Consider the following 27,196-nt stretch of genomic DNA (forward strand, 5'->3'; position numbering starts at 1 on the left):
CCCTTGAAGAAGGCTAGGACAAACCTGGTGGATCCATGTAGATCCACTGCCCATTATTTGTGTCCGAAGGAAGGAGTCAAAGTAGCAGGGATAGAAGGGACCTCCAGAGGTCACCTAGTCCAACCCCCTGCCTGAAGTAGGAACATCCCTATCCAAACCACCCCATACAAATCATAATCTAAACTCAATGTAAAACTACTAGCCAACTGCCCATCAAGAATGACAAGCGGGGGGTGGGGGAGAAACACGAGTGGGAATGGAGCGCCATCACCCACTACCCTGCGCCACCTCCCAGGAGTGGGGAGGGGGAAAGCTTGCCCCACCATCCTCCTCTGTCAGCACCCCATCTTGCCACCACCTCCAGTGCCACTACCCCCCCTCCCCCGCTTCTCGAAGGAGGCAATGCCACCATGATGGCAGGGATGGAGCGGGGAGGGGTGGGGGCAAGGCCAGCGCTGTCTCATCCCCCTGCTCTGTCCCCGCCATCATGGTGGCGCTCCATGCTTTGATTGGTTGTTTCACTAACCAGAGTGCTCCCAAAAGCATTACAGACAGACAGACAGATGGACTAAGCCCTTTATTATATAAGAATCATAAACTCTGACCCAATGTAGACCTAACACCCTAACCTGCCACAGGTAAAGCAGGGGAATCAAGGCAACCAATGTCCTGCTTCTTTAAAATGTTGTCAATATACACTCAAGAGGTCCTGGGTAGAGGGCCAGGTGTCCCTGATATAGTGGAAGGCAAAAACTGCCACAGTGCATACCAATCTGACAGTGGGGTAAAATTCCTTCCTGACCCAAATATGGTGATCAGTTTGACACTGAGCAGAAACCTCTGGCTTTGATCCCAGCAGGAGCATTTGCACACTCCACCCAAAGTCCTTAGCCTTGACTGCAGCCAACACCTAATGCCTTTGAAGAAGGCTAAAAAACAGTAGAAAAGGGGGAGGGGAGGGCATTACTTTGCTGGAACATCAAGCTATTGGTCCCCATCCTCCTCTGACTATAATGAGGTAGAAATAAAAATAACCTGACTACAATGAGATAGGAAAATGTACAGATGATCATTTTCCTGGAGGATACTCTCCCAGTAACGATTTTCTTCAGCTTAATTCCTCCTGGGGACTAGGAGTAGAGTCACAGGAAAGGCTTCTATGCCTGCTGGCCACCGGGGTCACTCTGGTCTGGAAAAAGCACTGGGAGTAGCTCCTCCCATAAACTAGGAGGAGAGAGGAGAAGCAGCTGCCAGCTATACCTCCGTTACTCATTCTGGAGTCTGCTTTATGAGAAGCAGGCAAGAGGCTTTGCCCCCTCTGCTCAGCTCCCTGACACCAGGAGCCAAGCAGGGAGAGCGGTGTTGCTGCCTGCTGCTCAATATGGAGTCCCCAGAGTAAAGAGTAGGCAGGGGGCTTTGCCTCACTGCTCCCTCTCCCCCTAGACCAGCAGAGGGAGTTTCTGGAGTGAAAAGCAGGCAGGGAGTTTGTCACACTGCTCCCTCAAATTCCCGGGACTGGGAGCAGAGCATAGTAGCTGCTTGCTGCTACCCACCCACTCCCCAGACCAGGATCTCCAGTCTGGGGAATAGGTTGGGGTATTTGTCCTGTTGCTCTCCTCCCTTCCCAACCAGTCCAGAAGGATAAGGGAACAAGCAAGACAAAGCCCCTCACCCCTTCCCCAAGCTGGGCAGTACCTAGTTGGGGAAGAGGTAACAGTGGTGACTGGTCCTATCCCCTCCCCTCTGAAGGAGGGGCCACAGCTCCCCATCTCTTCCACAAACCGGACACTCCCCCACTTGGGGAAGGGGCTAGGGGCTTTTGCCTCACTGCTCTCTTCCTCTCCCAGACCAATCAGAAATTTGCACTGGTAAAAACAAACACCTGTTTGTGGTCTTCATCACATCTAGGATTGGGAATATTCTTAAAAGGGACTGGAGTCTAATTCATCTCTTCTATGAAGGAGAGCTCAGAGAGGTTCTAAAAGGCCTATCAGGCTGAACATGGCAGTTGCTAGGAAGCGAGCATCCTTCCCACCTTTCCTTTTGGCTCCCTGCTGACCCAATCAAACTACACCATGAAACTCCCTCAAATAAGGGCAATGAGAAAATGAAACCTTTCTGTGACATACACAAGACATGCCTAAAAATTATCCATCCACCTGTGCAATAGCTGAGCAGTCATGATTTCAATCTGAATTTACCGAAAAACCTAGCAAAAATAAGATATTCTCCTTTTTAGAAACAAATATTGGGAATGAGATTTGAGATTAGCATCTGCAGTATGTTAACTACAGTACACTGAGTTTTACCTAATATTTGTTTTTCTACTAAAATCTTATTTGGGACAGGGGGTCAGTCATTATATGTTTTTATAGCACTAAGTACAATATACATCATCTCTTGGAAAGAATAAAAGCCATAAAGTTCTGTTTTCATAGTAATTCTTATTCAGAAGTTCTCCAGGAAAGGAAAAAATGTACCAGTGGAAATCTGCTGTTGCCAAAATATACTGACATAGGAGTTCCTCAGGATGTCATCAAATCACATCATCACTGTACCTTCTGCTTTTGTGTAGATTGTGATGTTCCCATTAACCAAACCAGCAAACAAGTACTGGGACATGTACGCTAGGCTCATGACTGTTGATTTTTCAGGTGTGAAAAAGTGTTGAAGTCGAAATTTCTTTGAGCCTTGATGACTTTTGTAGACAGAAATGCTATGAAAGGAAAACAAAATCAAGAGAAAATATTTAAAATCAGTGATACTATGTTTTACTTGGGTCTTATTAAAAACTTCACATGTGACTTTGTTATAATAAAGTATTGTGTATATTTAATTATATTTAAATATAATATCGTCTAGCTGTTTATCTAGACATTTTCATTATTACTGAATGCCATCAGTTTGTTTCTTGGATTAAGAAGATTTAATCTAATCTGGAGAAATTATCTATCAAAATACTGTCCTTCATGAACACCAAAGTAATCCCACCTAAAGGGCTAAGTAAAAGTCTATTTAAGATTTTTCAGTTACTTCAAAGAGCTTTGGACCAGGCACTAAAAGGGAGAGGAAAAGAAATGGTTCATTACCAAACCTCAATTTATTTTTAAATGCTCTGTCATGATGCCTTGATTCTATACAATGGGTATGTGTAGCATGTGGCAATCCCAGAGGTTGCGACGGCTCCGCTCCTTGGTGGCTCCTTGACCATGCACCACTCTGCCCCTAGAGCCTTCCCTTCTTGCCCACCATGCCTTGATGGAAATATAATAATATAATAGGAAGGCTGCAGCAGGCCTTCATGTGGCCCCAGTCCAACTGGACCCACACTGGGGTTCCTCAGCACCTTTTGGGCACTGGGCCCCTGTTTGGTTATGCCTCTCTTGGGTGCCAGGACCCTGGCCCCTGTGTGGCTCTGTGGCCTTACACTATGCCCACTCCAGGCTCAACAGCTGTTTGTACCCTGAGCTTGCCCCTGGCAGGGCTCAAAGTGATTGTGTGCCCCTTGAACACAAATGGGACCTCCATATACAACCTGTACAGGGCCCAACTCAAACTGCCGGCATAAAACTGTAACTTAAACCCTAAGCCCCCAGGCTATAACAAACACCAAAAGGGGAGTCTCTGCCCCTTTAAGAGGGAAAACCTTCCCTCAACCCTTTGTGCTGGCATACCTCCCAGCCTGGGCTCCTGGTGAGCTCCCTGAGACTCACTGTTCCTGCAGGCAGCAAAGTAGTCAGTCTAGTGTCCATGGGTAGCTCTCCTGGGCAGGAGCTCCTAACCCTGTGGCTGGCAGGGCTAGACTCCCTGACCAGTTCAGGCTCTGAGCTTATACAGCTCTAGTCTGAGCCCACTTCCAATCAGATAAGCCTCTCATTAGCTCCCTGCACCAACTGTAAGGAGCCTTGCAAGCTGCTAACTCCCTCAAAGGAACAGTCACACCCCAGTGTCCTGCTACTGTACACTAGAACTAAGTAGAAAAGTCTGGTACAAACAGCAGTTCACATATGCATGTCACTAGTATGTGATTATGCTCTATATATAGGAATTAAAACACAACATTATTTTTTATAGAAAGATTTGTCCCTCATTTATATTAACAGGAAGATGACACAAAAATCACACTGTTGTATTTTCAAGGGATATAACTTTGCGCCTTAGCTTATTGTGCCTTGTTCTGTTTTCCAGTAGAGTATCATGATAGCAGGATACATTTCATATACCATAAACTAATACATGTTAATGATATTTACTACCATGAAACATTGTTGCTGAATCCCCCTAATCACTCCCATTACAAAGAAGTTACTGCTTTTAGTTTTTTTCTCTCTTTCAAATTTGCCTGAAAACTAGAATGATGCAGTACAGCATACTAAAAATTTTATCTCTCAGTTTTGCAAGCACCATATTACTTCATACAGAATTAATCATTTTTCTTCAAACATGGGTCTTATTTTAATTTTATTCTATGTTTAATAAAACTTGAAAATTCTGTGGAGGATATTTTTGTTACATCTATGTTGTTGCTGGGCTATTGACTTTACTCAGAGGTGCATTAAAACAGTTTTAAATATAACTGTAGCACTAGATGGGTACAGTGTGCATACAAGATATCTAAATTACTAAAAGTGAATATTACCTTCCTTCTTCCATGCCCAGGCAAATAGTAGGCACACTGGAAGCCTTTCTAGCCCCATTTTCTGACTCAGGAACCACATTTAACTCTCTTGGTTTCTCTTCCTCTGGAATGTAGACCATGCAGAGGATGCGGGATTCAACATTAAAGCACTCTATAACCTTGGGGTTGGAGTTTTGAAATGAGACAATTGCAATTTGTCCCATTTGATTAGTACAACTGCCAATCTGAATTAGAGAGAGATGAGAAAAGGAAAAGATTAATATTCTTCAGCAGCAAGATTAGAGTTAACAATAATGAACAAATAGAAAACTAATTAAAGATAACTTCTCAAAAGCTAACAATTTAAATGAGCTTTCATATGTATATTTAGGACATGAACTGTTACCAGAAAATAATTCTGAATACCAAACATAACATCTTAAAACATTATAAGAGAACAATTCCCCAATATAATTTCTATAAATAGTTATGAGCTTCCTTTTTCTAGAGGAGGCCCATTTGACATGTATACCTCTGTGCATATGTAATATAATATAAATATAAAACAGTATGTAAATAGTGTTATATCAACACGATATTTGATAAGTATTAGAAATCTGAGAGAGATCCTTATAATGAATGGCAGCACTGAGAGTTAAAGTCCAAAGATTTTGTATAATAACAGGGCTAAAAATAAGTGGTAAATGCCAAAAAAAGAGGAAGTGTAAATTTTTTGGCATCGCTTTGTATTGAACCTTACTCTTCTCACTAGTCTAAGGCTAAACACTGACATTCTTGTTCCTCCTATCAGTATAGGCAGTATTAGCAATAGCATGAACTAAAGAGGGATGAGCAGGGTACCAGCCACAGCAGCTCCTGTTCTCTCAGCCACTTGTTCCCCACTCCCAGTGCACTCTTCAGCACTCAACAATGGCTATAAACAGATGTTACCAATAAAGTGGATTAGCTCTGCCAGGATGTGTCTGCCAGCACAGCTGATCTGCTTCATTGAGTAAAACAGATGTCACCTGTTGTTCTGCAGGGTCAGGCCCCTGGTGCTCCCAGGCTTCAGGGCCCAATCCTTTGGATACCACTTGGGGTGTGCTTCTGCAAGCAGGGAAACCAGTGCTCCCATGTTTGCAAAGGCATGCCTTGAGTTAGATTCCCTGGGCACATCAACAAATGAAGAAACCAAGGCAGGTGCCCTGCATGATTTAGGGGCCCAGGAGCTCTTTGGACTGCCCAGACTCTCCCTCTTTAAAACAAACAGATGTCCACTGCCAATTAGCAAGAGAAATTTATACTACCTTTTATCATGGCCCTAATTTGGTCATTTGTGGTGTGTAAAAAGGACATGGATGTCTGTTGGCAGCCAGTCTCTCTAACCAGGGTGCCAAAATTGCTTGCTATGTCTGTGTTATAAGGAGATAAGAAGAATGGAAATATTCCACCTTTGGAAGAAAGAAAGAAAGAAAGATGTTCATAAGAACACTTTATAAGAAGCAGAAAGAGAGAAAGAAAAAGAATGTACATTACGGTGAAGTATAAAGAGTTTATTGGCATAATTTTTTGGTGCCTCTATTCATAATTAGCAAAGCTAAGAGTGAATTCTACAAGTCATCTAAAAATATTACAGGAAAAAAGCATTCCCATCTTCTGCTTCAATGATTACCAATTTCTAAACTCCTAACATTATGGTGAAAAGATAAGATATTGAAAATAATTGTTAGAGGGTATAAAAAGGCATTCACTACAACTTATTTACTGAAATGCCTGCGTGGTTGGTTCATAATATTAAGCCAGCATAGTTTTACATATATAGGATATAAATACATTTCCCAATGGAATAATTTACAACTCTCCAAAACATTTCTAAAACATGGAAGAGATGATGCAGTAGGGTGATCTCATATGTGTTTCCTGGCACTCATGGAGATCAACCATGTGATTTGCTTGTAGCAATATAGAGTACTTTAAAATATATACCATAACTCGCTAGCAAATAATTTATTTGTGTATTTGCACATGTGGACAGTCACTCAAGTCCCCCTCTACATGTTACAGGTATCACACAATTAACTGGTTAATTGTGCAATTACCTAGAGACCAGCTACGTGTGCACAGTACCCATCATGCCACAAAAAGATCCAACCTGCTATTAAACTAGACCTCAAAAATGTGGACTAACTGTATAGCTGGTTGCTATCGGGCTTTAATATGCATGTGTTGCATGGTCTCCCCTGCAGCTAGGAACTCCGCCAGCTGATAGGGTTCCCAGCCACAGGGATGCACCCTATCCAGCTGGGGCTGAGAGTGCTGCACCTGAAGGGATTTTCAACCTGAGAAGCTGCTGACCCTGGGTCTCAGCAGCACCCCACAACTGTGGATGCCACCACAGGGTGTGGCTGAAATCTCCCAACCCCAGGGGTGCATAAAGCCCCAGGACTGGGAGATCACGGATGCCATGATGTCCCAGCCATAGGGGTTCATGAAGACCTCACACCTGGGAGCCCCTGAGGTGAGGGGGCCCAGTCATGTAAGCTTGCTTCCTTCTGGTGCATGGGGAGCAGGGGACATGCGGCATGGCAGAAAGCATGATTGCATGGATCATGCATTAGATCTCATCGCACTTTCACCTGCATGCACAGAATGGTCCTCTGAGTAATGAAAAAATGTGCTCAAAGCTACTGGTTATCTTTCATAAAATGTAGCCATTCAGAATGAGCATGTATATCAGATCTGTGCACTGCTGACACTTAGAGAAAATTAGTAAGGAAGTATGAGACAAACATACAGGTGCTTGAAGATTAAACTTACCCAAAGAAAGCCATGCTCCATGGAACATGAATCTGGCTCAGTTTCACTAGAGACATAAGGTTCAGGATTATATGCAGCACATTCAATCTTGGAATAAAGAATGAAAAATTGTTAGCACGTTAAGCAGATTTTGTACTTCTTCCTGATTTAAGTTTCAGTTAACTAAAGTATTTAAGCCTATACTCAAGTCCATCCTGATATAGCAAAACACGTATCCTAAAAGACATTCTAAACAGTTTGCCAATTTGGTGCCTTGATGAGGAGTTCTGGAATTTCCCACAGTGCAGCTGAAGCCTCCAAGCCAGTGAGAAACCTCTGGTTTCTCCCTTTCTGGGCTTGCTCGAGACACCCAATTCCACTGGAGTCCCTGCTGTGCCCTGCAGGCCTCAGGAGTCAGTCTGGATCCTTTCAGAGCGATAACGTATGGAGCTACTCCAACAGGATTGGGACTATGACTCCCAGAAGACTGGTTTACACAGAAGATGTCACTATGTTTGCACCCAGCGCATAAAGCCAGACTGCTGTTCCAGCAGGTTTCAGTGATCCCTCCTGGCCTAGGAGCAAGCACAGAAAGGGGGAAACTTCCTGCTACTGCTATTGTCCCCACTAAGGCATGACACCCTATTCAGATTCTCCCCAAAACTCTAGGCTGGAGCAGAGTAAGAAGGGCCCTGGGGCTTCTCCTACTGGTGACAGCTGTGGGTGCATCCCCCCTTGCTGCACCTGCTCTGAGGGTGGCCCTCTCCCCGGTGTCCCTTGCTAACCCAAGTGCCCTAGCCATACCTTGCCTCCCATTACCCCAATGTCTGAGCTCACTGCTGCCCAGACTCCACAGTAAGCCCAGGCATCTGGAGGCACTAGTAAATGGCCTTCAACTCCAGCCTGAGAACAATGTAGTGTCTTGTGGAGCTGCTCATACTGGAAGCAGGTGGAACATGATTCAAGGGTGGTGGGGCTGGGAGCTGGGAGGTTTGCAGACAGTACTATCACAGCTGCCAGACCCCACTTTTAAAATACTAGATCAACAATCTAGGGTGATCAGCCTATGGAGATCAGTAATCAACATATAGAGCTGGATTTATTGATATTTTTCTTGAAGATGAAGTATTACTATATCAAACCAACATCTGTTGTCATCCTCTACTCCTGTAACAGACCATCCATGTCAAGTGAGCAATCAGGAAAATGAAGAATTCCCCCTGGCAGTCTCAGTGAATGACTTGCTTTTGGTTACTGAAACTATTCTGGTAATGATGATTTACAGTAGCTGACAGCCACGCTAGGGAGAAACAAGGCAGCCTACACCTTAGAAATCTCTTGGAATATTTTTTGCATTTCTGTGTCTTTATTTGTGATCTGGGCAAACTTGATGATGGCGCCCATTGCTCAAACAGTGGTAAATTAACCCTGGATCTTGCAACAAGCAATGTGAAAGACAAGGACTTTAGAAAACAAATCTGTTTAAAAGGAATAATCTAAGGCATCCATGTACTCCTGAATGATAATGAGAGATGATAAAATATACCAGATGAGGGCCAGTTAACATATGGAGCCCTTTATATATTAAACTTACATTAATTAAGGTATCAAGTACTATTCACCTTAAACTCCTGTTGTTTAGCCATCATGACTGGCATATGTCTAACAAGGAGGGGGTGCTTTTCTTTCTTGATTTGATTGCCATCATCTTCTGCACAGAACCAACCCAATAGGTTTTCTTCCGCTGTAATTGTAAAGAAACCAAATCAAAATATATCACCATGCTTTATTTGATAGTTGATAGCATCTCAGATCAAATATACAAACAATTCTGGTAGACTGTTTTACTCCATCAGAGCCTTGATGTATGAAAGGATAATGTTGATTACGACATCTGCATTTGTAGGGGAACACAACAGTTTTCACATAATCTAATATAGTGGTTTTCAACCTGTGGCCCACGGACCCCTGGGGGATGGCAGACTGTGTCTAAGGGGTTCACAAAAGATGACTACAATGAATCAAAAGTGTGTGAATACCCATACTTATAATTCAAAGGGGTTTGCACCTCCATTTGAAATTTCCAAAGGGGTCCACACCTCTGTTCAAAATTTTTTAGGGGCCCACAAATGAAAAAAAGGATGAAAACCACTCATCTAATACTTAAAACCACTGACCTAATACTTAAAATCTGCAACAAGGTATCTGCCTTCTGGGTGCACTCCTTTCACAGAATGAATCTGTTCAAGACTCAGTCTGTTTGTAATTACATAAAACACTGCTACTATTAGGTATTATAAAGAATTCTCAGTTGACATTATGGGAATTGGAGTCTGTAGGAGCCTAACAGAGGAAAAGACATTGTTTAAAAATATCATCTGATCCCTCTCTGATCCTGCCAAATATAAGTTGCAGACTTCTTCCATCTCTACCACTTACCATTATTATAAAAATAGCCTATAATTATAGAGTCATTCCATTCCATTAAGCCTATATTTTTGCTCACTCCTAACTGCCAAAGATGTTGCTTTTGGTTTGGAATTTTTCATTCCATTGAGTGAATTATTTTTAGACAACTTTTTTTTATGTTGTAAGCTATGAAGAATACACTCCTTTTAAAAAATTAAATATTCTTGAGCTTGAAAATATCAGGCATAATATATTAAAAATGGGAAAATGTATGGTCTCTTTTCCTGTCACTTATTTAATAGAAATGTCTTATAAATGTTTGAAGAAGTTGAATTTGGAAATACAAAAACTGTGTCAACTGTAACGTATAGTGACATTGAAAGCCTGGCCACTTATTTTCATGACTATTTCTGAACACATGCCAAACACAGGTCTCCAAATAGATCTGTATTTGAATGGGCTTAATATGCATATCTTATACGTACATATCTTATTTATGCTATGGATACCCAGAATCAAAAGTTAAAAAAAAATCATTTATCTAGCCACTTTGAACAGTTCAAAAGTTGGAGGCTTACTGTAAGGCAAGTTATAAAGAAGCTAATTTGGGGGAACTACACAGCACCTTTTTGAAAAACCAGGAAAAAACCTAGAGATGTCTCAGGTTGTATAGCTAAAAAAATCACGCTGACTTGGTCTAATAAAAGATATCAGATTTACCAAAAAAACCTTATCTGCCTAAAAATCACAAGGCACTTATGAAAAAATCTGGAAACTAGAAAAACAGCTTTAAGAATGTAAAGCAGTGCCTGATGGTATGTCCTTTTAACTTTCACTTTAATATTACATTACTTAATCTAATTATTTTAAGCATGTTAAAGAAGCTGGTTTTCATTAAGGTTTAGAGATGCAAGTTGAATAATTTTAAAAAAATCTAAATTTGACTTGTCCATGAATAAAAATGCTATTACGTTAAAGGGACACACATGTGGGGCTGGGGAACGGGTTATCAGGAAGCTACAGAACATGCTCCATGCACTGTTATAAATTTCCCAAGTAAAATTCATTCTTAGGATAAAACCAAGAGTGAGAAATTTTACACCGAAAGAAATGTTTGAAAAGTTTATGAGAACTGAAAACATAGAATGGAATAGGTAGTGCTGGAGTGATGATGTAGCTGCGATGTTCCAAGAAATGAGAGGGGCAAGGACTTTTTTAGCTGATATCTTTTATTGGGTCAACTGCATGGCTGGAATAGATTTAGAGAAACTCTTAGGTACCAAATACCTTCCTGAGATCTGAGGTACTAAAAAGTTTATTTAAGTCTATTCCAACCACACAATTAGTCCAATAATAAAATATCATCCACAAAAATCCTTGTTTTTAGAATGAAATAGGCCTTACAGCCTCTCTATACGATGGTCGCTCATTCTGATACAGATTAGCCAGCTTTCTTATAAGTAACAAGTACTTCCAGCTTTGTTAAAAATACTGTGCTACATGTTACATGTATAATATGTGCACTGAGGTATAAATCATCTTTAACCTTCATTGTTATACAGTTGCCACTGGCATGAACGCCACGTGCCCCCAGAGGCTGGGAGGGCACGGCAAGCTCCTGCAGGCAGTGGTGGCACTATTGGCGGTGGAAGCATGGCAGCGGTGAGCTCCTGCAGGTGGCCACAGTCGGGGTAGGGGGTGGCAAGCACTGACCAACAGGTGGTGAACACTTGCAGGCGCTGCCGGCAGCATTGGCAGCGGCCAGTGGCAGTCGGGGACCACCAGTGGTGTGTGGTGGTGAGCGGCAACTGCCCACAGGCAGGGGTGCACCCCCTTTTTGAAGGGGGATGTACTGCCAATCTCAGGGGGTGCATGCACATGCACCCCCCATGCATCACCAATGGCTACTGTGCACTCACTTTCTACAGTAAGCCTTTTAATCAACAACTTCATCTTCTAACATACAAAATACTGTACTTGCAACTGTCTGTGGTAAGAGGGTACATTCTTGATATAATGCTCCGATTTATTTAAAGCAAACAATCAAGTCTTACCAAGGGCAAGCTTAGCCATTTGTAAATTGTTGATCCAAGATTGTTTGATGGCAGGGGTAAATGTATTGAACACTGCAGTAAAGAAAGTAGGTCTCCCAGACCTGTGCAATATTAAAAGAAAAAATAGTTATTTTTCAAGTAACTCTACAAGATGAAATAACATCCTATTCCAACATGTATGAGACACGGCCACGGTTCAAAATACTGAGCAACATAACAAAATCTTATTCCTCTCTTATGCACATTTATAAAATTTTAGATTTAAGATTACAACTGACTTGTCCTGCTTCCCTGAAAGCTGCAGTTGAATTCTACAGCGATCTGCAGCTCGGATTTCATCTTCCTTTTTCAATATCAGTTTTTGTAAACCTGACGTCCAGTCATGAGCCACTGACTGATTTAAGTTCTGCAAGATTAAAAGAAAAGATATAAACATTTTGATGAAAAATAGGTGTTTTGTACCTGAAAAACTGAGCACGGTTTACCAAAAGCTATGTAAAATTATTTCAAAAATTTTTTTGTCTATGTTTCATACTATGATGTGCTCTCAAACAGTTTATTCCAAGTTGGATTTATTTAATATTGCAAAACTTATTAACAAACATTACGTGAATAAATAACACAAATTTGCTTTGACATTGCTTTTCATTAATATTTATACAAGGCAATATTTTTTATAAAAAACAAATTAGGAAAAGTAAAGTGCTGCCAATTTTCAAACAATTAATTTTTGCACAACTATTTGAACCATATGTATTGACAGAACTATGATAATGTGTGGTTAGGATTTGTCGAAATTAGGAACCAGGGTCTGAATACAGGAGCAAAGCTATGATGGATGTGCAGTCCATATACTAATGTAGGTTAATTTCAATAGTTAAAATGTTATAAAAATAGGGTTTTTTGTTGGCTTCTAACATGAGTGGCTTTATTCATCAAATAAATTGTTCATCCTTAATATTTCAGCTGCATCTACCTGTAAGCATTCCACAGTTAGTCAATATTCAAAATCTGAGCTGCTTTACTTGGAAACACAAGTGGCCTGCTCCTGTTCCTGACTGTTGATATTTATTTCCTTAAGTATTCTGCAGGTTAATTTTAAAAATGCTGTTGCCAGGAACAATCCTGATGGCGCATTTTTACTGTTGCTTACTTTTACAATTTTAACCATAAATCTTGCAATGCTTTATGTTTTAATGGCCATAATTCTGGAGACAAGAAATTAGGTGAGAAATTCAGTTTACATTTATAAAAAGCCTTAAGTTTCTAGCCTTCATGTCTGCAGAGAAAAACTTATAAGTTCACATTAAAGGAATACAAAAAGCACATAAAAATCACTATTCAAAAAAAAGTCTTGTGATTTTGAGGGTCTGATTCATGCTTTCTGACTATTCAGTGTAAGATACCATATTTCTCTGCTCAAATATATGATGAAAAGCACATAAAAGAGTTTTAACAAAGCCTAAATGAATCACCATAAGTATTCCAATGACTGTTCATAAAACTGGATAAATATGGTAAAAAAGTATTACAGTACACTATCACCCTGAGGAAGACAAAGTACAGGGTGGAGTATAAAGAGCCTTAGCCAGATGTGCAGTGTAAAGTAATCTTCCCACCACCACGTCCTAATTCTAGGACCAGATTTATTTATTTTTTTAAATTGAAATGTAATATCCACAATAGCCTGAAGCAGCTACTGAGGGTACAGAATATCCACAATTCTGTAGATACCAAGCAGACGTAGACACTTGCAACCACCCACACAAAAACAATAGAGCAAAACAAGATTAGGAAGACGGATGTAATTTATTCATAATTCCAAACATTTAACAGTAAATCAATTATTGGAGTTAAAAAATGATTGTAATCTCTCCAGAGAGCACTAAAGAATGCCTTGCAGAGCTCTTAGGATGATCAGACAGCTTTATAACTGGAAGTATATTCTGAAAATAAATCCAACTTTGGTTGTTACCTGATAGTTTCCTTTAAGGCTGCCTATCAGTTGACTAATTTGACCGACTACATTCAAATCATGTAAGAGATTCTGCAAATCATGGTATAGCTGCCCTGGTCCCATATACAGTTTGTCTGAAATACATAAAAATATGGAATTATATACAATAAAATGCCAGTCTGTAGTCAAAAGAAAGCAGAAATGAAAGGGAAAGGTGAGAAATACTGATTTACCAAGTATAGGTATTTAATCTTGGGTGCACAGAGCAAGCTAATCAGTACTGGCCTTGATCATTTGGTTCAGCAAAAAATAAACTAGCAATTTACTGATTTACTAGGTGCTCTGCATCTCTGAAAACCAGGTATGTATTTTAATTTGTATTTGTGTCAAGACCTTCTACTTCACTACTCCATCACTGTGTTTACTGCCCCTACAGCATACCACTACAGAAAAATGTTGGATTAAAGTGGAAGCATTACTATCACCCTAGAATGTACTGTCTGTATCGACTAACTCTGTGTAATCTATAATTGGAAGTTATCATTGCTAATATTGTATTGTTATATTGTATTTGCACATACATTATTATGAACAGGTCTCTCCCCTGTGCTTGTTCATTTCAAATGTTACCTTTTTCATTTAAAACTCAGTGAAAGGCACTGCCTGGGTCACTGAGCTCAATCTCCTGCAATCACAGACAACTATAAATAGACATTTAATCGGTTTTGTAAAAACATCCATTATGGCCCCTCCTCACTCCACAACCACAAAGTAGCCTATAGCATCTTACAACAAACTAGAAACCTTAGCATAAAAAAGCAAAGGTCTAAGAACTAGCATGCCACAGGAAGGGAGGCAGAGGGACCAAAGCCCCTGCCATACTGGGGAATTTGGTAAAACAAACACAGATAATACCCGACATGAAAGAGGAAGGTAGAAACCACAACAGTCTTTGCTAGTCTGATCAAGGAGGACATTCCACCAAACACTAGGATGAATTTAGGAAAAGACTGTGGGCCAAGACAATGCACAGAAGTTTGAGGTAGCATTTTATTTGCAATCTATGTTTAATTTATAATTCTGGGTTACTGAAAACCATGTCAAAACTACCACAAAGAACAAACAGTTTCTCTTTTTTCATGTGACAAAATATAAATAAAAACTGGAAAGAAAATAATGTTAATAAACTAACAGGATCATTTAGAAATAAGCTCTGCTCAACCAGCCAAATCGTGGCTCTGCACACTCTGTAGCACAAAGCTGCCAAATCTGTTGCTCCTGTGATTCACAGACAGAGCCCTGGGCTGAGGGTAGATGTACAGCTCTTATGTATGGGAACAGCGCCTCTGTTACCTAGAAGGGCAAGAGGGCACATTCCCCTGTAGCCGACTTGGTCCTGTTGCTGGGAAACCTCAATAGGTTGTGCAGCTCGCACAGCAAAGTACCTGACTGACAGCTTTCCCACCCTCATCAAAAACATGGGTTTTGGTTTTCATATACAAAATTCCCAAGAGAAGGATCCATCCTGGGCAGGGTAACTGAGGACTGTGTTAATCAGTTCTATTAAAATACCATTCTGGCTGTACAGTCTCAGTTCAAATGCAGGCAAGGGCCTCGATGAAGAAAGACATGGTTCTATACCAAGCAGCCACGCAAATGTCCACTCCGCAGACATATTCAGATTGTCAAGGAGTGAGAAGCATCATAATAAAGCCAGCCAGAGTAAATAAGCAGCATGTTATGAGAGCAGCTTCAGTCTCTTACTTCCAGACTCTGTAACAGCACCCAGGAGAACTCTGAGGATACTTCAGCTGACATTACCAATATATCCTTAGCTCTATTAAAATAGGTACTTTAAAAAGCCATCCTGTTTTCATAAACAATATTTGGATTCAGACCAGAACTGTAACTGTTTTGTTTGATATCTATGTAACACTTATTTATGATCTATTTATTTAACCAAAGGTCTCCCCTACCTAAGATGTACATCTCTAAAATGCTTTTATAAAAGACAAAAAGCAACTTAGACCAAGGCTATTAGAACAAGAAGAAAAACACATTTAGATTCTAGAATGCAATCAATTTTAAGGTGAGTTCTCCATTTCATTGAAAAAGGCTCAACCTAAGGCTGAGACTCCATTTAGTCCCAAAATATTTCTAATACTATTCTTGTTTATAGTTCTTCCGGTAACTGATTTTCTGACTCAGTGTATTAGTAATCATCTGTTTATTACCTTGGAGCACCAACTAGGGAATGGTTGGGCTTACTACAGTTGCATAGCTACAGAATGGATTCAACTTTCATCCACTGTTGTTTGTCTGTGCTGCATGTTAATCAAAGACACAATGTAGTCTTTCTTTGTGAGAAATACTGTGTACAATAAAAACAAGTAACTTCAAGTGGAAACTAAAAAAAGGGAATGTCTACTTAACATGGTATTCTTACGTTTTGTACATGAGAAATATTCTTAAAGTAACTATAGCCTGCACAGGACAAACTGCATTCTAACCCCTATTTCAAAATAACACTATTGCCAGAAAATCAGCATTGATAATTCTAGACAGTTCTCTCTCTGTTGTGGGCCTTTCTTTCCTATTCTCTTACATTTTGTGTATTACAGGCCATCATCTATTATTCTTACTCATATTGGAGTTGTTGATTTCATTGGGGCTATTTGAAAAGTAAAGTACAATTCAGAGAGAATAGGAGACTGGTAGAACTTGCCCACAGGTAGTGACAATGTGCTCAGCATCCTCCTGTTCATATTTCCTATTAATGCTGCTGTGGCACACAAGGCCAAATGATAAGATATTATAATATTATTACATAAGCATGTAGGGTAGTAGAAGTACCCATAGCACTAGCAGTAGGAAGAAGCTATCAGAAGCATGAAAAATGGAAAAGTAACTGGCCTGGACAATATACGTGCAGAACTATCAAAAACAGGAAACAGACAATTGACATATTGTACAAAATCCCCACCCCCCAAAAAAAACCCCCAAAACAAAACAATTTAATTTCACATATTTTTTTAAAAGCTTTTGAACAGGGTGTGGCGAAAAACACTTTGGCTGACAATGAAGAAGTGTAACATCAGTCCTACACTGACCAATCTTATAGAAGAACTCTACAACAAAACAAGTAGTGGAGTCCTGTCTGAAAACAAAATTCTGGAGTGGTTTGCAACATCAGTAGGAGTATGCCAAGAGTATGTTGAGAGAAAGTGTCTTCTCTCAGCATGCTTATTTAATTTATACCTGGAACAAGTTATGCCAAATGCCTTAGAGAACTTCACTGGAACAGTGTCAGTTAGAGGACGAGAAATTAACAACCTTCATTTTGCTGATAACATTGATCTAATAGTTGGAAATGCAGAAGAGCTTAAGGAAATAATGGAACGGCTGCATAAGGATACAAAGAGATATGGAATGGAAATTACTGTGGAAAAGAGCAAAGTAATGATAATATCAGCCAGTAGCAATGATGATGCATCAGTAAAAATTGGTAACGAGAAGCTAGAAAAAGTAACACACTTTAAATACCTTTGAGCAACCATCACAGAAGATGCTACATCAGAACAAGAAGTAAAAACAAGAATAGCCATTGCCATTGGACAGCTAGCAAAACTGAAGAAAATCTGGACTAGCAGCAACATCACAAGGAAAACAAAATTCCACCTACTATAGGCTGCTGTCATTTTAATAACTCTCTACAGCTGCAAGCCCTGGACACTCACTAGGGTGCTGGAAAAATGAATTGAGACTTTTGAAACAGTGCTCCAGAAGACTTCTGCACTGTATACCTCTCACTGCACAGAACAAATGAATCTGTGAAAGATCAAATCAGACAAGAAGTCAGCAAATATGAACCCTTACTAGAAATGGTAAGAAGAAAGATGCAGTGGTTTGGACTTGTAACAACAAGGCCCAGCACCCTTACCAACAGGGTAAGTAGGGTGCTATGGATGGACAAAGAAGACGACAACCTAGGACAAGCTGGACCACAAACATCAAAGACTGGATGGGATTAAAACTGACTGATTATACAAGAATTGCAAAAGACTGGGAAGAATGGAAGAAAGTTATTGTTACATCAAAGGTGCCCGCAATGGTCAGTGAGGCCTCAGGACTGACTATCTGACTGACTGATATAGGGCAGAAGGTGCTTCAGGAAATCATCTAGTCAAATTCCTTTTCTCTGAGAAAAGATCAAGTATATCTAACCCTGCTCCCTATCCCCGCCAACAAATGTTTGTGTTAATCTCCCTAGACAAGCTGTGCAAGAGCTTAAATACCCTTAGAGATAAAAAAGTTTTTCTGAATGTCTAACTTATATTTCCCTTGCTGCAGATAAACCTGATTACTTCTGGTTTTAACCTCAGGGAAGATGGGGAACAACTGAGCACTGCTTTCTTTATGTTAAAAAAAATATTTTCTCATGGATTTTGTTTTAGAATTTGTCCTCTTATGATTTATATTTATTGTTTTTATCATTGTCATTGCCCTCTCTCTCATTTGCCTACATCTTTTTTTTAAACTCCCCAAAATGGACATAGCACTTCAATTAAGGCCACACCTGGATAAAGCAGAGCAGAATTAATTATCTCCCATACCGTACATCTGACACTTAGGCCCCCAGCAGATGTTCAACTAAAGGCACTGTGGATATACAATCCCAATTGCACTTCTTGCCATGCTACACATGCACAGCAGGAGGTGTGACTGTGGGATTTGGATTGCATCCCCATTGTCCCATGTGGCCAGTGCAGGAAGAGCATGGGTGCAGTGATCTCCCCCTGCACCAGCAATTAAGCCACCAGTCAGCTAATCCCCGCTTCCAGCCTCAGAAACATACAGGAGTCAAAAGCTCCCATGTGCTCCTGAGGCTGGAAGCCCAAATCACCCTGGACACATGTACCATTTAAGGTATGATGGGAACCATCCACAATGTTGTTACACATATCGCATGTAATAACTTTGCGGCTTATTCCTTGTTTTTTCATGCTGTTAATTTCATTAACATGAGGCCAAGGTACTACCCAAGACATGACTAAATGGTTAATCATGTTTTCAGTGTAACATCTGCCACAAGCTTTATGTTAATACTAGCCAACTGCCCGTCAAAAATGATGAGGGGCAGGGGGGGAGGGAGGGCTGGGATGGAATGCCACCACCTAACGCCCCATGCTGCCGCTGTTCTGCCTTTTGCAGGGAGTGAGGTAGGGGAGCCGAAGCCAGTGCTGCTGGCCTCGGCCTCCCCCCTGCCCAGTCCAGTCCGCAGTGCAACTTCAGAATCATGGCAGCGCTCCCCTGTGCTTGGAGCACTCTGATTGCCTGTTTCCATCAGACAATCAGAGCACAAATAAAGCGTTACGGACAGACAGACAGACAGGCTTAGGCTTTTATAATATTAGAATATCCCAGAATAGTATTGGTCTCTTTTGCAAAAGCATCATACTGTGGACGCATATTCAGTTTGCGGTCCACTAGGGACCCATAGATCCCTTTCTATAGTACTGCTGCCTAGTCGGTTGCTGCCCATCTTGCTGTGTCTGTGTATCTGGTGTCCCCTTCCTAAACATAATACTTTGTACTTGCCTTCAACTGTTTTTATTTCAAACCCTTTTTCCAACATATCAGGATCATTTTGAATTCTAATTCTGTCCTTCCAACTACTCCCTGCTTGGCATTATGTGAAACTTTTTTTAAAGTACAGTCCCTCTTCCATCTTCCACAGGGAAACTCCATCCCCTGCCCACCCAATCAGTAGTGCCAAAACTGCTGCATGGCCTGGTAAGGGATGCGCTTTCATGTGCCGTGCCCCGTGATCTGGCAAGGAATAGAGCCTGAGCAGCGACTGACAGTAAAGGGGGCTGGGGGAAGAGCCAGACTGTGAGGAGCAAGGTGGGGAAGGAGCAGAGACTGTGGGGAGTGGGTTGGAAGCTGGGGGTGAGAGGGTGCAGGTAGCAGGAAAGCTGCAGGGGGAAGAAGTGGGGGGCACAGGGGGCTGTTTGCAACCCCTCCCACCCAGTCACTGCTTTTCCTGCTGTAGCAGTGGGGAACAGGGGGATGCAAATTTAAGGCAACTCTCCAATAATTAAAGTCTAATCCTGGAAAATTATAATAAAGTTATACATTTCTCATATATAGAATCTAATTATTGTGGGGGGTAGTATCTTAAATACAGGGCTGTCTTAGATTTGAGTAAATATTTTAATTGAAAATTTAATTGAGCCATTACCAATATCTACCTACAACAGCTAGTTCACACATTATACCAGATTTGCTTCTTATATGCACCTACTTTCACTCAGCACAGGTAATCAGAACTCCTATTTTGGACATTTGTGGTCATATAAACTGGTACCAATAGGTTGTGTCCATAAAACACAAATATTTAAAATGAAAGTCATAAACGCTACTTAAGAAATTTAAAGCTTGTGAGCCTGATCTAACAGAACATTAAAAAGCCATTCATGTTCACCTGCTTCACAAAACTGAAAAAGCTGAGCTGCAAGGCTCCCCCTCCGCCCCCTGCCCCATTTCAATAGGGATACTTAACTGAACTTTAGCATTATCACTGAGTAAATTGTAGGCCTGATTACTTTTGCCATTGTCTGGGATTATCTAATAACTACTGCAAAGAATTATCTAATAACTTATTAGTGACTATGCCTCGGTGTCCTAATCACTATTTTATTCCCCATAGTCTTATCCCATGTGTATTTTTATAGTGTCTGAGAAACTAGTGCCTTTCAGAGGCACATTCACCAATGTGACTGGCATTTGTCACAAGTGGTTTTCTCTATATCCCTTATATAAGAGTCCGTATCGCTTTAAAAAAAATAACTACCACCTCATGTTTTATTTTATTATTGAGGACAAGGTCAGAGATCTGTGCCATACACTTAGAATGAAAACATAGGTAACAAGGCAGTTATTAGACCCTGTAGGAGTTTGTTCCACACAGCCTTATAATGGGCTTGAAGGAAGCTCTGTTATCACAACAGGTGAGCTTTTCCTTTGTAGTGGACAGCTCTCTTGTGCCTGAGGAACCGAGATGTCTACTATAATTCTCCTCTTAGAACTTCAGTTGATCATATAAATATCGTACCCTGCAACCACTGCATGAATTTGATTCAGTGATAACATTTTCAGTCTATTTTCTTTAAATCATGTGTATTATATAGGTTTTTAATAATAGAAATAAAAAGGGAGTAATATGGGTATAAAAACAAATAAACTAACTCAAAGGTTGAGATTCTTATGAAGAATACATTAAATCAAAGCCATTTATTTTAGGGAATTCATTAAGAACTAAAAGTTTAGATGAAAAATAAAAAGCTGATACAACAAGGAAATGCTGTAAGGGAGAAGGAAATGTGAAGAAAGAGGTGTTGTTCTGTCTTATTATTCCTGTGCACAGAGAGATATTTACATAAATTTCTAACTATTAATTTGGTTCCCTTAGGGTTAACTGCAACAAGGTAACATGAGGTGTATTTACATAAGATGCTTTACTGCAGTGTTGACTAATTAGTTCTGCAATAAAGCATCACCATCTACACACGTGCTCCTATTAGGCTGGAGTAAATTAACTACCTCCACCATAGGATAGTACTGCCTGACACAAGTACTATCCTATGGTGGAGTTACTTACTTTGCCACAGTGCACACGTAGGCAGTTACCAGGGCTGGCTGGGGCATGAGAGTACTAGTGCAGGGGTTGCCTGCTGGTTAGCCCTGAACTGTAGCACCCTTGTGCCCCAGCGAACCTCTCCGCAGCACACTGAGCTGAAGGGGAGCAGCTCTGGGCTGGCAGGCTGACCCCTGGAGTCTTCTGCCAACCAGGGCTGCACTGCCCCAGCTCAACATGCTGCAGTCCTGGGTGCATGTGTAAACACTGTGTCCAGGAGCAATAAACTCAAGCGCAAACTGAGCTGGAGTTTATGTCACATTAATATTATGTGTAGACATGCCCAGGATGTGATATAGGACTGGCTTTGTTTATACTACACACTAGCTAAGTGATCATTAAGAACAAGTTATTGTCTAAGTTCATCAGGAATTTAACAATTTTTTTTCTTTGAGAAACTTACTGATGGATGGAGAAACTTTTTATAAGAAAATATTATTTTTAACAAAAGTTTTTATCAGAAATGATTTCTTAGCTCAAGGATGAAATTCCTAGTCCTACCCAGAAAAAAGAAAAGGAAAGTGAAATTCCCCCCCAAGAATAACCTGATTACAGACTGGGACTTAAAGCTAGTTTCTTCCAACCTAGGTGAATACCCTGTTTACCCATTTATGGCCTCTCTCTCTCTTTGCGAGGGTGTTTCCAGGAAAAACTTCAAAAAGCTTGAGTTTCATCCTGAGCTGGACTAGGAGCTTTGCCACTGATTTCAGTAGGCCCGCGATTTCACCATAGGAGATGGAAATATTTTCATGCTCTCTACAACATGCATAGATCCCCTGAATTAAATCATTCTATTAGCCAGATCTAGTGCAGGCAGCCAGAAATTCATGCTCAGTAAATAATTTCCTGACTTCTCATCACTATGAGCTGTATTCAAATGATATCTGTTCACTAGAAAATCCTGTCACCCTTTGGAAAAAAAAAAGTTAAAAGTTGAATTGCATCTTTGATTTTGCTGTATTTTTTATAATGTTCTCTTCTTAATCAAAGCCTATCCTTCTTAGCTGAGACATTTTGATATAGGGTAGACTGCTCATTTTGACTACTCATTTTCCTGGCACATTTTCATGACAGCCTGAAAATTGTCAGTCTTGCCTTGGCTGAAGATGTTCTTAATCCTGAAACAGCTATTCATTTTTCAGAGGTATCTGTGTGGTGGTTTTAAAACTGTAAATCTTGCTTGGGCTGAAAACATTCCTAATCTTTAAACTGACTTACATCACACCACTTAGAAAGCCAGCAGAAAAATTCCCTGGGCATGGGATAACTCAGTTGAAGCCAGCACCTAAAAGTACATGTGACAAGGGGGTGGGGAGGAGGAATAATACCTCAGTGTCTCCTTTAGAGCACTGACTAGCGATGTATTGGGAACAGCCAACAAATCAAAGGCTTAAAGGACCCCATCTTGCACACAGCTTTGCCCTTCTTAGGCAGCCAGCTTTCCTCCAATAACTCTGTGGCTTCTGACCCTCCCTTCCCCACAGGGTTTATCTCACCACCACGTGCAGATACCAAGCTGTAGACTATTCCTCCACCAGCACAGCAAGCATCTGCAGCTCCTTCTTGCCAAAGGAACAACAGCTTGAATGTAAGCAGACCAGCTGCTGCCTTAGGACCACTGTCAGTCTGGATTTCCCTTTTTTGCTACTCCCATCCACCCCTATAGCCTGGCTTGAAATTGTCTTGAGCATTAAAAATCTATTAAATAATATGGTCCATTCTCACCATTTTAATAATTACTAAAAGAAAGACTCTGAACTCCCTACATAAATTTGTGATCATTTATTTCTGGAAGTAGACCACTCGCTTTACTGTTCTAATGTAATTATGAAATCATAATGTGAAGGAAGAAATAATAATAATAATAAGCTGGATTCTTATAAATTTCAGTACACTGCCTGGTTAAAAGCAGATGGTTCAGTGGGAAGATGTCTCAATGCATGTACTCACAGCCTAAGAATCTGAACCAAAACTGGCATTCAAATATGGGGCCTTATTATAAATAAATAATCATATAAACCCAAAAGAAATTATATGCCACTTATCTATCATTTTGAAAATTACCAAATGCTACCTTTGGTGTTCCTTCAAGATTAAGAATGTTTATATAAAAGTTCACATAAATTCACAAAAGTCACATCAGTACCAATGATTATCAGTGGAAAAATCTTTTGGCTATCTCTTATATTACAAAATAAATCAGAGCTTGTCAGGATGAGTTAAGTATAATTATATCAATTACTTTAGTTCTGCACAATCAGTAAATAAAATACAGTATCAGTATAAATTGCTTGGAAGCAGATGACATGAAATGAGAAAGACAAGAAGGAAAAGTAATGGCTTAGAAATGTTCTGTGTTGTAATAAATATTAAATGGCTCAATTCTGAGAGGTGGAAAGCCTCCAGTTATTCAGAATCAGACCATAAAAATCCTCTCCGAAACAGGATTTGATGATACCTTCCACATTAAATACAATAACCCCAAACTGAGAAAGGATCCTTTATCCTGCTAGAATTCCAAAATTGCTGAGATGTCCCACAAAGTGAGCTGTAACCTCAAATGTGATGCAAGTTTTACATGATACTGTAAATTCTGGCAAGCTCCATACCAGTTTTGATCTGGATTCTGAGGCCATGGGTATATACATTGCTTCTTCCCACTATGCCATCTGCTTCTAACCAAGCAGCAGACTGAAATATATGAGAATCCAGCATCATGAGAATGAGAATAATCAGGGAAGAGTCTAATTCAATTCTGAATGCAGAGATTAAGCTGGGATTTGGGGGGATTCACATTTTTTAAGGGATCTTTAAAAGCTATATCTATGAAATTACTGTCTCAGGGAAACCTACAACACATCTGAATTTCTGGATACTCCAGCATGCTGAAGGAATAATGCAAAACCCTACCAGAAAAAATGAAATTACATAACCTCAAATGTTAAAGGTATTCCAATTCAGAAGGTTTGTTCAGCTCAGGACAGGCTGGGCACTGGCATATACTATTTGATAATGTAACTGAATGCTGCTTCTACAGGTGCCTCATTCTGGGGAATGAAACTTCTGTGGATATTTTATATCCCATGGAATTTAGGAAACCTAAAGCAGGAGAAGTATGCTCATCCCAAAGGAAGTACATCTCTACTAGAATTATATAACTATAAACAAAGGGCAAGACTTCTAGATGATGATCTCAAATATAACTCATTTAATTCTACTACTGATGCTTATACATAGAGAAAGGAATAATTTAAAAAGGAATAAACTTTGTGCATATTGATATTAATTTAAAATGAATACTGGTATCCATCATCAAGGACTAGGTGGTTTTCAAGTATCAAGGCCTAATAAAGCTGGTAACTCCCTACTCCACATACAAAGCCACTTCAAATTAATTTTTCCCTTAAAGTACAACAACAAAAACAGCTCTCAGAGGTTCACTTAAACAGGGAAAAGCTTCACTGAAGTTAACTGACTGATTGCATCCAGGGCCGCATCCAGACGAACACGGGCATGTGGCACCGCAGACCCATCTGTGATGCCACACACTGCACATGGAGGCATTCCCCATGCTGCTGCTTCACAGCGTGGGGGATTTTCTTGACCCTGGGAGATCCCAGAGTCAAAAAACCCACACTAAAAAAACCCATGGCAATGCATGTGGCAGGAGCACGTACTGCCCAAAATCGGAGTCTGGCCAGCCGGAGCCACACTCCAGCTGCTGGCGTAATTTGCCGCATCCTGGAGCGTACAGGAGTCCCCGGAGGACAAATAGCAGAGGCACAAGGTGTGCTGCTGCTACTTGTCCCTGGGGAAACGCACATTCCCAGTCATGGGAACACAGCCCAGATGTGCAAATCTGTGCCGCTACTTTTTGCTGCATCACACACCCCTGCACATAGGCTTTGGTGAGGGACAAACTGGCCTGCTTTCGGCAAACTGGCCTTACCTGGCTTCTCCTGGATTCTGGAGTGATGGAGGAGCCAGGGTACAATTGCAAGAGTGGAGACAGCCTGTATGGCAGCCATAGCATCATCCTGGAGAACCAAGCCTCCGCATCTCCTGGCACACATTCCTGTTGCATGTGCCACACCACTTTCTTTCCTGTTGATATCTCAGTAGCAAATTTTGGACTCATGCTGAAAATCTGCAGTGTGGAGAACATCTTAACGTTCCCCAAATGCAGTTTATGGCACCAAAAACCACACATGCCTGCATGTCTAGATGCGGCCACTGTTTCCAATTCCCTGGTTCTGAAAATTCATCATTAATGTCAAAGCCCATGATAAGCAAATGGGATTTTATTTTTAGGCACTGCACTACAAATTTCCTGTCCATTTGCTTATGTAAGTGAAGTTCTTTATAGCTGCAACATCAGAGTCATCCTATTGTGTCTTTCAACTTAGTTACATACCACGCTGTTACTGTTTCTATGGTTACCTCTGCAAAATGAGTGGGTGTGTTAGAGAAAACACTTTAACAGCTGACTGGATTGCACTAAAAAACACAAAACACATCCCAAAACCAAACAAAAAACTCTCTCAAATTCTAGAGTTGAAGTAGTAGAATCTAAATAAGCTTCTAACACATTAATACACAGAAATCTATATATGGATTCTGAAATAAGAAAATATTTGTAAAACAAGCCCATAAAATTTAAATTCATGCCACAGAATTAGACTGTCTACCCTTTTATCCAGCGAGGCCCTAATTGTTTTAACACTATAAGCCCAATTCATCAGCTCAATATCTTTACACCACAGACTAATTTAGACCACCCTGGCTCAAATTGTGCTCACATCACATCACAGATCTCAGTCATGCATGTATCTAGGTGTTTACAGATTAAAGTCAACCTCTAGAATTTGACCCCAAAGTGAATAGTTAATTTATGTTGATCTTAGAATAGAAGATGCATACGATTTGGCTAACAGCACTAAACATATTAACCAGCCATGTTCTACACCAGCAATAGCTTTGGAGTGGTCTTCAGGCCTAACTCCAAACACAGAGCATTGGAGTAATCCAGTATAGACAGAAACAATCCAATACAGATTCAGTTTGTGGATGATACCAGGGAAATGCAGGCACATCAGAGGATAGGGTAAAGATCCAGGACTACCTTGAAGTCTTCATTGATGGCTACTGCCAAACCCTTCTCCAGAAGAAGGAAGAAGAGAAAGAGATCGGTCCTTGGACCGATACTCTTTAAAGTCTTCATCAGCGACTTGGATGAGGGAGTGAAATGTACTCTGTCCAAGTTTGCAGGTGACACAAAGCTATGGGGAGAAGTGGACATGCCGGAGGGCAGGGAACAGCTGCAAGCAGACCTGGATAGGTTGGACAAGTGGGCAGAAAACAACAGAATGCAATTCAACAAGGAGAAATGCAAAGTGCTGCACCTAGGGAGGAAAAATGTCCAGCACACTTACTGCCTAGGAAATGACCTGCTGGGTGGCACGGAAGTGGAAAGGGATCTTGGAGTCCTAGCGGACTCCAAGATGAACATGAGCTGGCAGTGAGACGAAGCCATCAGAAAAGCCAATGGCACTTTATCATGCATCAGCAGATGCATGACGAATAGATCCAAAGAGGTGATACTTCCCCTCTATCGGGCGCTGGTCAGACCGCAGTTGGAGTACTGCGTGCAATTCTGGGCACCGCAC

The 27,196-nt window shown here is 40.7% G+C and overlaps 1 protein-coding gene across 9 annotated transcripts in view; it reads right to left on the bottom strand.

The window, feature by feature from the left end:
- The window catches only part of ARHGEF10 (Rho guanine nucleotide exchange factor 10), a 197,201-nt gene that overhangs the window by 37,669 nt on the left and 132,336 nt on the right, over window positions 1–27,196 (bottom strand). For all 9 annotated transcript variants that reach the window (XR_003094503.1, XM_025206351.1, XM_025206348.1 and 6 more), the window contains 7 exons: window positions 13,853–13,968; window positions 12,156–12,283; window positions 11,878–11,978; window positions 9,037–9,158; window positions 7,436–7,522; window positions 4,640–4,863; window positions 2,559–2,716 (listed from right to left, as the gene is read on the bottom strand). Coding sequence is in view for 8 of the 9 variants with exons in the window: in XM_025206351.1 (XP_025062136.1) it covers window positions 2,559–2,716; window positions 4,640–4,863; window positions 7,436–7,522; window positions 9,037–9,158; window positions 11,878–11,978; window positions 12,156–12,283; window positions 13,853–13,968 (936 nt within the window). In the remaining variant the exon portion in view is untranslated. The remainder of the gene's footprint in view (window positions 1–2,558; window positions 2,717–4,639; window positions 4,864–7,435; window positions 7,523–9,036; window positions 9,159–11,877; window positions 11,979–12,155; window positions 12,284–13,852; window positions 13,969–27,196) is intronic.

This window comes from Alligator sinensis, unplaced genomic scaffold (assembly GCF_000455745.1).
Source record: "Alligator sinensis unplaced genomic scaffold, ASM45574v1 scaffold52_1, whole genome shotgun sequence".
NCBI classification, from domain to species: domain Eukaryota; kingdom Metazoa; phylum Chordata; order Crocodylia; family Alligatoridae; genus Alligator; species Alligator sinensis.